The sequence below is a fragment of the Macaca fascicularis genome, chromosome 6 (assembly GCF_037993035.2).
Source record: "Macaca fascicularis isolate 582-1 chromosome 6, T2T-MFA8v1.1".
NCBI lineage: Eukaryota > Metazoa > Chordata > Mammalia > Primates > Cercopithecidae > Macaca > Macaca fascicularis.
The window spans coordinates 75,326,620-75,340,422 of NC_088380.1; the positions used below are offsets into that span (position 1 = coordinate 75,326,620).

The window sequence follows — 13,803 nt, forward strand, 5'->3', positions numbered from 1 at the left end:
GACTCTACCCATCTTTCATTAAATTTATTCCTAGATACTCATATCTTTTGAATGTATTGTAAATGTCATTAAAAATATTTTTTCATTTTCTAATTGTTGCTAGTATTGCTTTGGTCTTAAGCAGTTTGACTGTTACCTGCCTAGGTGTGCTTTGCTTTTTATATATCTTGCTTGAGGTACACTGAACTTTCTTGGGATGTGTGGGTTGACATTTACCAAATTTAGAAAATTTTTCATCTTTTTTCAAGTACTTTTTTCTTATGGTAAAATACATGTAACAAAACTTACATTTTAATCATTTTAAGTGTACAACTTGGTGGCATTAAGTGCATTCACTATGTTGTACAACCATCACCACTATCCATCTCCAGAACCTTTTCATCATCCCACACTCTACCCATTAAACAATAAATCTCCGGGCCGGGTGCGGTGGCTCACGCCTGTAATCCCAGCACTTTGGGAGGTTGAGGAGGGTGGATCACCTGAGCTCAGGAGTTAGAGACCACGTCTCTACTAAAATACAAAAAATTAGCTTGGCGTGGTGGCATGTACCTGTAGTTCCAGCTACTCGGAGGCTGAGGCATGAGAATCACTTAAGCCTGGGAGGCGGAGGTTGCAGTGAGCCCAGATCACGCCACTGCACTCCAGCTTGGGCTACCTAGTGAGGCTCCATCTCAAAAAATAATAATAATAAAAATTAAAAAATCTTCCCTCCCACCAGCCCCTGATAACTTCTCTTCTGTTTTCTGTCTCTATGAATTTGCCTATTGTCTAGATATTGCAACCTCCGTCTCCCAGGTTTACGTGAATTCTTCTGCCTCAGCCTCCTGAGTAGCTGGGATTACAGATGCACACCACCACACCCAGCTAATTTTTTTTTTGTATTTTTAGTAGAGACAGGATTTCACTATGTTGGCCAGACTGGTCTCGAACTCCTGACCTCATCACCTGCCCACCTCAGCCTCCGAAAGTGCTGGGATTACAGGCGTGAGCCACCACGCCTGGCCGAAATGCTATATTTCTGTGAGTCTAAAGAGTAGCACAGGGCTTCCCACACAGTACGTAATCAGTAAATGCTGCAAACAGCAATATCTCCATATGTGTACTCTGTAAAAAAAATGTTTTATGGTATGTGGAAGGTTTGCATGTGAAAATAGCTGGATGAATCAAAATGACAGTTTTAAAATGTCCATTCAGAACTCTTTAGATTAATAATGGGAAACTGTGTGCTGTTTTCCAGACCAAATCTTTCCTAATCTGGATAAGTTCCTGTGCCTGAAAGAACTGTCAGTGGATCTGAAGGGCAACATAAATGTTTTTTCAGTCATTCCTGAAGAATTTCCAAACTTCCATCATATGGAGAAATTATTGATTCAAATTTCAGCTGACTGTGATCCTTCCAAACTAGGTAAGGATGGCACTTTAATATGCTTGTTTTTTACATCGGTTGGAAAAGCTACTTGGTCAATAATTTACTTAAGAGTTAAAGTTTCTGTGGTTCTAAGGGTGTAGCCTGTATCCATGGTAAATTGTGAGGAATAGCACTCTTTCTCATTAAGAAAGCAGAGCGCTATTTGTAATTATTGAGCCTTTACTACACACTAGGAAGTGTCCTAAGCACTTCACAAATATTAACTCAGTCTTCATAACTCACTCTATGAAGTAAAGTACTATTACTAATGCTCTTTTGTAGCTGGGAAAACTGAGACATAAAGAGATTAAGTAATTTGTAATATCCAGCTAAGGAAATGTAGATCTGTGACTCAAATAGAGGAATATTGACTCTAAAATCTGAGTTTCTTAATCCCTAATATAGGCCGGGTATGATGGCTCACGCCTGTAATCCCACCACTTTAGGAGACCAAGAAGGGCAGATCACTTGAAGTCAGGAGTTTGAGACCAGCCTTAGCAACATGGTGAAACCCTGTCTCTACTAAAAATGCAAAAATTAGCTGGCATGGTGGCATATGCCTCTAATCCCAGCTACTTGAGAGGCTGAGGCAGGAGAATTGCCTGAACCAGGGAGGCAGAGATTGCAGTGTGAGCCGAGATTGCAACATCGTACTCTAGCCTGGGGAACAACAGCGAAACTTGTGTGTGTGTTTGTGTGTGTGTGTGTGTGTGTGTGTGTGTGTGTGTGTGTGTGTGTGTGTGTGTACGTATACACATCGAAGCTGGAGGTGGTAGTTATATTTGTCAGCAATTTTTGAAACAAATTTAGGTTTTGCTTCAGAGTTGTCATTCCTTTTATGTTTCTTTTTCTTTTTTTTTTTTTTTTTGAGATAGAGTCTCACTCTGTCGCCCAGGCTAGAGTGCAGTGGCACCGTGTTGGCTCACTGCAACCTCCGTTTCCTGGGTTCAAGCAATTCTCCTGCCTCAGTCTCCCAAGTAGCTGGGATTACAGGCATCAACCACCAAGCCTGGCTAATTTTTTAATATTTTTAGTAGAGACAGGGTTTCACCATGTTGGCCAGGCCAGTCTCAAACTCCTGACCTCAGGTGATCCGCCCGCCTCGGCCTCCCAAAGTGCTAGGATTACAGTATTCTTTGTGTAGTATTCTTTTTTTTTTTTTTTTTTTTTTTTAATTGAGATGCAGTCTTGCTCTGTTGCCCAGGCTGGAGTTTGGTGGCGTGATCTCGGCTCACTGCAACCTCTGCCTCCTGGGTTCAAGTGATTCTCCTACCTCAGCCTCCTGAGTAGTTGGGATTACAGGCGCCTGCCACCCACGCTCGGCAAATGTTTGTATTTTTAGTAGAGACAGGGTTTCACCATGTTGGTCAGGCTGGTCTTGAACTCCTGAGCTCAGGTGATCCACCCGCCTCGGCCTCCCAAAGTGCTGGGATTACAGGTGTGAGCCACTGCACCTGGCCTCTTTGTACAGTATTCTTATTGTGCAAATGTCATGTACAAACTTAAGAGTTATTAGATGTTAAAGCTGAAGGTGATGCTACTGAGTCAATGCCTGTATTTTATAGAAGAGAAAACTGTTATCCAGAGAGGGTCAATAATGTGTCAAAATTCACATCAGTTGTTAGTTGCAGAACCTGAACCCAAGTCCAGTGACCTGATTCTTAGATCATGACATCGTGGTAGCTGGTTTTAATTCAGTATTATTGAAACAAAATAATAAACTACTTGGCTAATTTTGATAGAAATTTGCAGTATTTTCTAATTTCTGAAAATCCTTGATCTTTTACAGTAAAATTGATTCGAAATTCTCCAAACCTTCATGTTTTCCATCTGAAGTGTAACTCCTTTTCGGATTTTGAGTCTCTCATGACTGTACTTGCTTCCTGTAAGAAACTCACAGAAATTAAGTTTTCGGGTTCATTTTTTGAAGCCGTCCCATTTGGTAAGAGTTATAATATTACAATTGTGGTTTAAGATGTTTCTGGCCAGGCGCGGTGGCTCAAGCCTGTAATCCCAGCACTTTGGGAGGCCGAGATGGGCAGATCACGAGGTCAAGAGATCGAGACCATCCTGGCTAACACGGTGAAACCCCGTCTCTACTAAAAAATACAAAAAAAACTAGCCGGGTGAGGTGGCGGGCGCCTGTAGTCCCAGCTGCTCGGGAGGCTGAGGCAGGAGAATGGCATAAACCCGGGAGGCGGAGCTTGCAGTGAGCTGAGATCTGGCCACTGCACTCTAGCCTGGGCAACAGAGCGAGACTCTATGTCTCACAAAAAAAAAAAAAAAAAAAAAGATGTTTCTATGGACACAGAGTCATATTAACCACTCTTTAAAAAGAGCCATATTTTGAGGCTGGGTGTGGTGACTCATGCCTGTAATCCCAGCACTTTGGGAAGCTGAGGCAGGAGGCTCGCTTGAGGTCAGGGGTTTGAGACCAGTCTGGGCAACATAACAAGTCCTCCATCTCTGAAAAGTTTTTAAAAAATCAGTTGGGCACAGTGGTACCTGTAATCCCAGCTACCAGGGAAGAAGGCAGGAAGATTCCTTGAGCCCAGAAGGTTGAGGTTGCAGCGAGCTGTGATGGTACCAGTGCACTCCAGCCTTGGTGACAGAGACCTTGTCTCTTTAAAAAAAGAAAGAAAAAAAGAGAAAAATTGTTTCTTAAATAATAAAGTATATGTGTTTCCAGAATTTTCTTTTTTACCTTTAAGTTCAGTTGGATTTGAAATTTCTAGAATTTTAATGACATTTCTAGTTATCAGAATTATTTTCTGAGCAAAAATTTGTTTTATCTACTTAGTCATATGAATTCAATCCGAATTATTACATTAATTTCTAATTTCTTCATTTTAAAGATGTTACGCTTTGCTGTGAGAGATGTAGCGGACATAACTAAATTTTTATTTTCCCTTTCATAGTTGCCATTTTGCCAAATTTTATTTCTCTGAAGATATTAAATCTTGCAGGCCAGCATTTTCCTGATGAGGAAACATCGGAAAAATTTGGTATGTTTACAAAATAGTGCTTTTTACGTACTCTTATTCTCTTTCTGCCCAGAATCCTTTTTCTCCTATTTTTAGTTAGCCACAAGGAAGTAAGATATGTATTAGCTACCCTTGCTTACTAGAACGAAGCGATAGTGATGCTCAATTTCTACCCACCAAATGCCTTCACTATAGTTTTACCTCCAGACTTGATCTCATTCAAAGCAGAATGACTTCTTAGAGTACATATTTGGTCATTATAGCACTATGCAATTTCATTGTCAGGTATCTGTTCCAAATATAAGACCTCATAGTTTCAAAGGTTACTAGAATATAAGTAAAAATCTATCTTTTAAGGTTAAGAAAACTCAATATGTGAAACCCTATGTTTCATAAAATGATAGCTATAGAATTTAAATACTTTCTGATTTTTAAAAAATGATTATGAAAGTAATGTATGCTCATCGAAAATATTCTAACAGGAAAAAAAAAATAAAGTGAGGCAGTGGAGATAGGAACTGTAGAGCTGTGCTATTCAAAGTGCTTCTCAAACATAAGCGTGCATAAAGATTGCCAGGATCCTCCTCTTCTCTTCTCTTCCTTTGGAGGTAGCTAGGTGGGTGGGGGCTGAGATGGCAGAGGTAGGATCAGGGCCAAGGGGATGGCTGGCATATATCACAGGTTGATTAAGCAAATAATACTGTGAGTATAGCCAGGTGCAGTGGCTCATGCCTGTAATCCCAGCACTTTGGGAGGCCGAAGTGGGTGGATCACCTGAGGTCAGGAGTTCAAGACTAGCCTGGTCAACATGGTTAAACCCCGTCTCTACTAAAAAATACAAAAATTTGCTGGGCGTGGGGGCACATGCCTGTAGTCCCAGCTACTTGGGAGGCTGAGGCAGGAGAATCTCTCAAACCTGGGAGGCAGAGATTGCAGTGAGCCAAGATCAGGCCAGTGTACTCTAGCCTGGGTGACAGAGCAAGACTCCATCTCAAAAACAAACATACAAACAAAGAAACAAAACAGTGAGTATAACGAGAGCCACATTTCCTCACAGTTGGAAAAGGAATTTACTAATACTGAAAGGTGAGGCTAGAACGAGCTTCGAGGTATTGGATTAGAATTGGAAATATTGGTCTGGCCTCATGGTTTTTTAACCTATGAACATACATAAATAGATACCTCTGTATATATACACTGATCTCCATGTCTGTAGATACACACATACATATTTCTCAGTTCAGTCAATGGAGAGACTAGAAGGTACTGCAGTAATAATGAACACACCAAGTGCCTAGATACTGATTTCTAAATCCTGTCCTTCCTTAAAGGAACCAGGGTCCTTGCAAAATTGGCTGATTCAAGAACTGAGACAGGGAAAGAAAATAAGCCTGGGACATCAATATATTTCCATGCGTGAGGCCTCAGAAGTTAACTTTCTAATGATCAAATGATCTATAGTGTGCCATGCTAGGAAGGCGTCAAAGTGAAAAGGAAGGTTCTAAGAGTGGTGGAGTGTGAGGCTTTAGGGCTGGGAGGCCGGTGCAGAATCACTGAGGATGACAATGGGAGGTGGAATGGGAAAGGAGGTGGCTGAAGGCATTGCAGAGCTAGGAAAGGAAACTGCAGGTCAGGAAAAGCTTCATTCTAAATGAGGAAATGGAGATTTAACTGGCAGCCTGGACTTCAGTGCAGGAGAGATTGGTTGGTAGGGGGTGGTGGAGGAATTGTCTGGAGGAGCCAGGAAGATGAAAGCATGTGCCGGCCCTTCTCTTGCCCTGGGAGAGCAAGAGGAATGGCCTCTTTGCTACATGGAGTTTCCTGGACTGTGCATGATGTTTAGACCATGCATGATTTTCAGATTACTGTTGCACAGGAACAAAAAGTACAAAGAGAATAGCTTTTTGGTCTTTTCTGACAGCCTACATTTTAGGTTCTCTTAGTAACCTGGAAGAATTGATCCTTCCTACTGGGGATGCAATTTATCAAGTGGCCAAACTGATCATCCAGCAGTGTCAGCAGCTTCACTGTCTCCGAGTCCTCTCATTTTTCCAGACGTTGAATGATGACAGCGTGGTGGAAATTGGTGAGCTAGTGTTTCAGCTTGCATGGAAGCCAGTGGTATAGCCAAGCTTTCTGCTGCAACATGTCTATATAAACATTTGTCCCTCTAGAAATTTTCAACCCACTTCCTCATTTTCACTATCATACTGTCCCTCCTAGTGTCCTTCTTGGATTTAGGCGCATTCTGGTCAGATTTGGAAGTACAAAAAGGTCTCCCATTTGTGGATATACAAGCCCTCAAATCTGTGTTCTTGTCACCTGGTGTTTCAGACACCTGGTCACATATCCTCCTAAGTACTCCTTTTTAAAACTGAAGATGAATACACACACAGGAGAGTACAAAAATCATATATGTACTGCTCACTGAATTTTCTTTTCTTTTTTTCTTTTTCTTTTGAGATGGCGTTTCGCTTGTTGCCCAGGCTGGAGTGCAATGGCACGATCTCAGGTCACTGCAACCTCTGCCTCCTGGGTTCAAGCGATTCTCCTGCCTCAGCCTCCCAAGTATCTGGGATTACAGGTGCCTGCCACCACACCCGGCTAGTGTTTGTATTTTTAGTAAACACAGGGTTTCACCATGTTGGCCAGGCTAGTCTCGAACTCCTGACCTCAAGTGATCCGCCCTCCTTGACCTCCCAAAGTGCTGGGATTACAGGCATGAGCCACCGTGCCCAGCCTAGAAAGGTCTTTTACTTTGCTTTTGAAATATATTTTTTTCAGTGAGTATAGACTTCTATTTTTGGCGCGTATTTTCTCTCACATCTCTAGCTTCCATAGTATCTTTTGTTTCGGCGGCTGTCGTCTTTTTGTTGTGCTCTTGAAGGTGAGGTATCTTTTCCCCCTCCTTTGGTGGCTTTTAAGATTATTTTCTTTGTTTTCTTTTGTGGCAGTTGCTATGAACTTGTGTACCCCCCAGAATCCATGTGTTGAAGCCCTAACCCCCAATGTGTTTGTATCTGGAGATAGGACATTTTAGGGCATTTTGTTATGGCCACCTGAGCAGACAACAGCAGCAGGTGCACGCTAATGTGTCCTGGTGGGTTTTCTTTGTATTTACTCTGCTTGTGGTTTCTAGAACTGATTGGCTCTGTGCTTGATGTCTCTTATCCGTTTTGGGAAGTTCTTGGCCAATATGCATATAGCTTCTGCCCGATTCCTCTCCGCCATTCTTTCTCTGCTCTTTTTGCATATAGCAGAATGACTCAACCTAATTTGGAACCAGGGGAGCCCTTTTTTAGGAACTGAGATTTCTTTTTCTTTTTTTTTTTTCTTTTGTTTTTTTGAGGCAGAGTCTTGCTCTGTTGCCCAGGCTGGAGTGCAGTGGCGGGATCTCGGCTCACTGCAACCTCAGCCTCCTGGGTTCAAGTGATTCTCCTGCCTCAGCCTCCTGAGTAGCTGGGACTACAGGCGTACACCACCACACCCAGCTAATTTTTGTATTTTTAGTAGAGACGGGGTTTCGTCATGTTATCTAGGCTGGTCTCAAACTCCTGACCTCAAGTAATCTGCCCACCTCAGCCTCCCAAAGTGCTGGGATTCCACGCATGAGCCGCGGTGCCTGGCCTGAGGAATTGAGATTTCTGTCGAGACCTGAAGGAAGAATGACCCAGACATAGTTGGTAGAGGAGGGATTGAGACATCATTTCAAACAGAGGTAATCACTTAGGTCACAGCCTGGAGTTAAAGAGAACCAGATGTATTTGAAGAACTTGGGGGGAAAAAAGGAATATCTGGAGCAAAAGGCAGGAGTGAGTTGTGAGAAAAAGACTGGAAAGTAAAAGCCCGAACGGAGAGGCTTTGCCGGGTGTGTTACAAGGGCTGCATCTCATTTTCTTACTGCTCAGCACTGTTATTTTATGTTATCTAAAAAAAAAAAAAACTAAAAAACAATGACAACTTACAGCCTTTTTTCTTAAAGGCCTTGTTTCTTCCTCCTTATGAGGAAGAATTTAATGACATTAAATTTTATGGTCTCTCTCATCCTCATTTACTATAAATTATTTGTGTTTTATTCTTCTCACTACATTAGGTCAAAGCCTTCCTTAGAACTTGACTCTCACACAGATCTCTTGAGCCAGTAACCCCTGTCCCTCTCCCTCCTGACAGCGGGTGTTTTCTCTTCCCAGCACCCAGCAGGGTATGCCTGGCCCACAGTGGGAACTCAATAAATATCTGTTGACTGAACAAAGCAAGATTACTTTTCTGTAGCTGCTTCTGAGGGACAGCTGAGAGGCCACTGTTTGCCAGTAGTCAGTAATGCTTAAACTTTACCTGTGGGAGACAGCATTCAGACACATCACGGAACTGGCTAACAACACAATAGGAAGTGGACGTTATGCTGAAACAGGGGAAAGAAGGGAATGCATGTGGAAGACCTGAGTCTGTCTTCAAGTCCCTCCAGAAGTGTCCTTCATGTGGGGGAATGAGAAATATCTCTTGAATGTTACTGAAGATACCTATTCAGGACATAGCTGAAGACATTTTCTCAGTCCCTCTGTTCTTTAACCTCAGTCAAGCTACAGTCATAGATTCTAGATTGAAACCAAACTTAACCTTTGCCCAAGTTAGAAAAAAAAAAGAGGTTTAGCAATTAAAAACAAAGCTGGGCATAGTGGCTCATGCCTGTAATCCCAACACATTGGGAGGCCAAGACAGAAGGACTGCTTGAGGCCAGGAGTTTGAGACAAGATTGGGCAATATAGCAAGACCTTATCTCCATAAAAAATTGAAAAAATTAGCCAAGCATGGTGGCTAGTCCTGAGTAGCTAGGACTCAGGAGGCTGAGGCGGGAGGATTGCCTGAGCCCAGAAATTCTAGGCTGCAGTGAGTTATAACTGAACCATTGCAACTCCAGCCCAGGCAACCAAGTGACACCCTGTCTCAAAAAAAAAATTTTGTTTTAAACCCCAAAACGAAACAACAAAAACTCTGCTCGGTACCCATTCCAAAGTCTAGTCAACCTGTGTTCATTGAGAACACAGGGTGTGCCCAGCTTCCGTTTCCTTCAGAGGCTTTCGTCTCAAACAGGAGGGTCCCTTCTGGGCAACAGAAATAGGGCATAGCAGTAGACAGTCAGATGACATGGCTTTAGGAATGTCACACCCCCTTCTCTATAAAAGGGGAAGACATAGTTGCCACAATTTCTGAAGTCCCTTGTAATTTAGTCTGGATTTTTCTTTTTCGTTTTTTTGTGTTTTTTTTGTTTTGTTCTGTTTTTCTGTTTTGTTTTTTTAGACGGAGTCTTGCTCTGTCACCCAGGCTGGAGTGCAGTAGTGGGATCTCGGCTCACTGCAACCTCTACCTCCCAGGTTCAAACTGATTCTCCTGCCTCAGCCTCCCGAGCAGCTGAGATTACAGGCATGCGCCACCATATCCGGCTGATTCTTATATTTTTAGTAGAGACGGGGTTTCACCATGTTGGCCAGGCTGGTCTCAAACTCCTGACTTCAAGTGATCCACCCACCTCGGCCTCCCAAAGTGCTGGGATTACAGGCGTGAGCCAGTGTGACCGGCCAACTTAGTCTGGTTTGTAGCCACGATGTGACCTCCTGTGAGACCAAAAGAGAAGCTCGTATTTGTCCAGGATGGAGAAACTCTCAGCACAATGGCGTCGGTGCTTTAAGACTTGGCTGTACTTCTTTGGTTTCTGCTTCTCCCTTATATTTTTGCCAGGTGCTTCTTTATTAACCCATCAGCTCTTTGAGTTTTTTAAGGAGATATTTTTAAAATATTACATTAAGCTGGGCACAGTGACATGTGCTTGTAATCCCAGCTACTTGGGAAGCTGAGGCAGGAGGATCACTTGAGTCCAGGAGTTTGAGACCAGCCTGTGATGGCCAGGTGCAGTGGCTCACACCTGTAATCCCAGCACTTTGGAAGGCCGAAGCAGGTGGATCACAAGGTCAGGCGATCGAGACCATCCCGGCTAACATGGTGAAACCCCACCTCTACTAAAAATACAAAAAATTAGCTTGGCATGGTGGTGGGCGCCTGTAGTCCCAGCTACTCTGGAGGCTGAGGCAGGAGAATGGCGTGAACCTGGGAGGCAGAGGTTGCAGTGAGCCGAGATTGCACTACTGCACTCCAGCCTGGGTGACAGAGCAAGACTCCATCTCAAAAAAAAAAAAAAAAAAAGGGGGGAAAAAGAAAAAGAAAAAGAGACCCGCCTGTGTTAACCCAGCAAGACCGCATTTCAAAAAACAAAATTATATTGAGCACTTCCTACTAGTAGTGGTGGTGGGAGAGGAGGCTGGTTAAAATAACCTAGTCCACCATTATTGAAATGGAAGTCCTTATGATTCTATTTTCATAAATATTTTGTTTTTGTAGCCAAAGTAGCAATCAATGGAGGTTTCCAGAAACTTGAGAACTTAAATCTTTCAATCAATCACAAGATTACAGAGGAAGGATACAGAAATTTCTTTCGAGCACTGGACAACATGCCAAACTTGCAGGAGTTGAACATCTGCAGGCATTTCACAGAGTGTATCAAAGCTCAGGCCACAACAGTCAAGTCTTTGAGTCAATGTGTGTTACGACTGCCAAGCCTCATTAGACTGAACATGTTAAGTTGGCTCTTGGATGCAGATGATATTGCATTGCTTAATGTCATGAAAGAAAGACATCCTCAATCTAAGTACTTAACTATTCTCCAGAAATGGATATTGCCGTTCTCTCCAATCATTCAGAAATAAAAGATTCAGCTAAAAACTGCTGAATCAATAATTTGTCTTGTGGCACATTGAGGATGTAAAAAAAGTTGTTCAATTAATGCTAAAAACCAACTTATCCAAAATTATTAAATATTGCATACAAAAGAAAATGTGTAAGGCTCGCTAAAAAACAGAACAAAACAAAACAAAAAACAGTCCTGCATACTCACCACCAAGCTCAAGAAATAAATCATCACCAATACCTTTGAGGTCCCTGAAAAATCCACCCCAGCTAAAGGTAAACCCTTCAATCAAGTTGATACAGCTAACGCTCTATTGTCCATGGTCAACAGGGAAGGGGTTGGGGACAGGTCTGCCAATCTATCTAAAAGCCACAATATGGAAGAAGTGTTCAATTTATATAATAAATGGCTAACTTAATGGTTGAATCGGTTTCATACATGGATGAAACGAGTTTAACACAGGATCCACATGAATCTTCTGTGGGTCAAGAGATATTCCTTAAGCCTTATAGAACCTGTTTTCTATATTGAACTAGCTTTGGTACAGTAGAATTAACTTACTTTCCCTTTATCCACTGCCAGTGTAAAGAGGAAACAGGGGTTAGGGACCTGGACTTTATTCCAGAGGCTTTTCAGAGTTCAACATATGCTATAAGTTAGAATTTTCTTATGAATCCACTCTCCTTGGGTAGAAAATATTTTATCTCTAGTGATTTCATAATATTATTTCCATATCATAGTATTTCATAGTATTATATTTGATATGAGTGTCTATATCAATGTCAGTGTCCAGAATTTCATTCCTACCAGTTAAGTAGTTTTCTGAATGGCCAGAAGACCATTCTAAATTCATGATACTACTATAAGTTGGTAAACAACCATACTTTTATCCTCATTTTTATTTTTAGTAAGAAAGAAGTCCATTCTCCTCCCCTTGCCCAAGTATGAAATATAGGGACAGTATGTATGGTGTGGTCTCATTTGTTTAGAAAACCACTTACGACTGAGTGCAGTGGCTCACACCTGTAATCCCAGCACTTTGGGAGGCTGAGGCGGGCGAATCATTTAAGGTCAGGAATTTGAGACCAGCCTGGCCAGCATGGTGAAACCCCATCTCTACTAAAAATACAAAAACTAGCCAGGTGTGGTGGCACATGCCTGTAGTCCCAGTCACTAGGGCAGCTGAGATGCAAGACTTGCTTGAACCCGGGAGGCAGAGGTTGCAGTGAGCTGAGATGGCGCCACTGCATTCCAGCCTGGGCAACAGAGTGAGACCCTGTCTCAAAACAAAAAACAAAAAACAAAACCACTTACATTTCTAGCTACATTAAGAATTTCTGAATATGTTAATGAGCTTGCTTGTGGTAACCGTTTATCATATCAGAAAGTATATGTATACCAAAACATGTTGAACATCCATGTTGTACAACTGAAATATACATAATTTTAATTTATTATACCTAAATAAAACTGGAAAAATATTCTGGAAGGATGTATCTACAAATGTTAATAGTGGGTACCTCTAGGAAGTGGGCCTGGAAGCCATTCTTAGTTTTCACTCTCTCCCTTTCTGTATCGCTTTTTGTTTTACTAGTGCCTGCGTTATTTTTCTATTTAAAACAAAAATAAATCTAGTTTAGCACTAAGACGTTAACTGGAGCTACCTCTGGAGGGCAAGAGTACTAGAAGGTGGGATGGATAGTCTTCTTGCTTGTCTGATTTTATATGTAATACCTTTGTAATTAGAAAGGTTGTTAAGCATTATATCAGAATCCAGTCAGGAGACAGAAACCACACAGCAATTTGAATGGGGAAAGTTTAATATACAGATGCTTGGTCGGATGCAGTGGCTCACGCCTGTAATTCCAGCACTTTGGGAGGCCAAGGTGGGCAGATCACTTGAGGTCAGAAGTTCAAGACCAGCCTGGCCAACATGGTGAAATCCTGTCTCTACTAACAATACAAAAAAAATTTTAAAAAAATAGCCAGGCGTAGTGGTGTGCAACTGTAGTCCCAGCTACTTGGGAGGCTGAGGCAGGAGAATTGCTTGAACCCAGGAGGCGGAGGTTGCAGTGAGCCGAGATCATGCCACTGCACTCCAGCCTGGGTGACAGAGCAAGACTCTGTTTCAAAAAAAGTAAAAATAAAATAAAAATATACAGATGCTCCTCAACTTACAACAGGGTTATATCCTGAAAAACCCATTGTAAGTAAAAATATTGTACGTCAGGCATTTAATATACCTAAACTACCGAACATCATAATATGTTAAAAACTCGTAAGATTCCATGCAAATTATTTGTCCAGAGCTTCTTCTAAGGGCTTTTAGTTCAAGCAGGGGTCAGTAAAGTATGGCCCTGGACTGTCCAGCCCTCAAGCTAAGAATGGTTTTCACATTTTTTAAAGCAACAGAGACTATCAGTGGCCTACAAAGCTAAAATATTTACTCTGTTGTTTTACAGAAAATGAACTACTTCTATGACAAAATACTTTTGAATCATAAGCTCATCACGCCCTTTATTCTAGTTTACATCAGTCTTCATAGGACTCCCAAGTCATCCCTCATTGACCCAGCACCTGTCCTCATGGTTGTAAGCCCTCCCTCCCTTCCTCCATCCATCTCTTCCTGTCTCCCTTTCTCTTTCCCTCTCTCCCTTCCTTCCTTTTCT

The 13,803-nt window shown here is 42.1% G+C and overlaps 1 protein-coding gene across 11 annotated transcripts in view; it reads left to right on the forward strand.

Annotated features, from left to right (window-relative positions):
• Positions 1-13,803, forward strand: part of NAIP (NLR family apoptosis inhibitory protein) — a 58,595-nt gene that overhangs the window by 41,480 nt on the left and 3,312 nt on the right. For 7 of the 11 annotated variants that reach the window (XM_005557105.5, XM_005557107.5, XM_005557104.5 and 4 more), the window contains 5 exons: positions 1,241-1,408; positions 3,201-3,353; positions 4,330-4,416; positions 6,317-6,481; positions 10,789-12,623. In XM_005557105.5, the coding sequence (XP_005557162.3) occupies positions 1,241-1,408; positions 3,201-3,353; positions 4,330-4,416; positions 6,317-6,481; positions 10,789-11,153 (938 nt within the window). In that variant the 3' untranslated portion in view covers positions 11,154-12,623. Of the gene's footprint in view, positions 1-1,240; positions 1,409-1,816; positions 1,950-3,200; positions 3,354-4,329; positions 4,417-6,316; positions 6,482-10,788; positions 12,624-13,803 lie in introns of those variants that run through there. The other 4 variants (XM_045393839.3, XM_065546360.2, XM_065546361.2 and 1 more) reach the window with 4 other exon arrangements.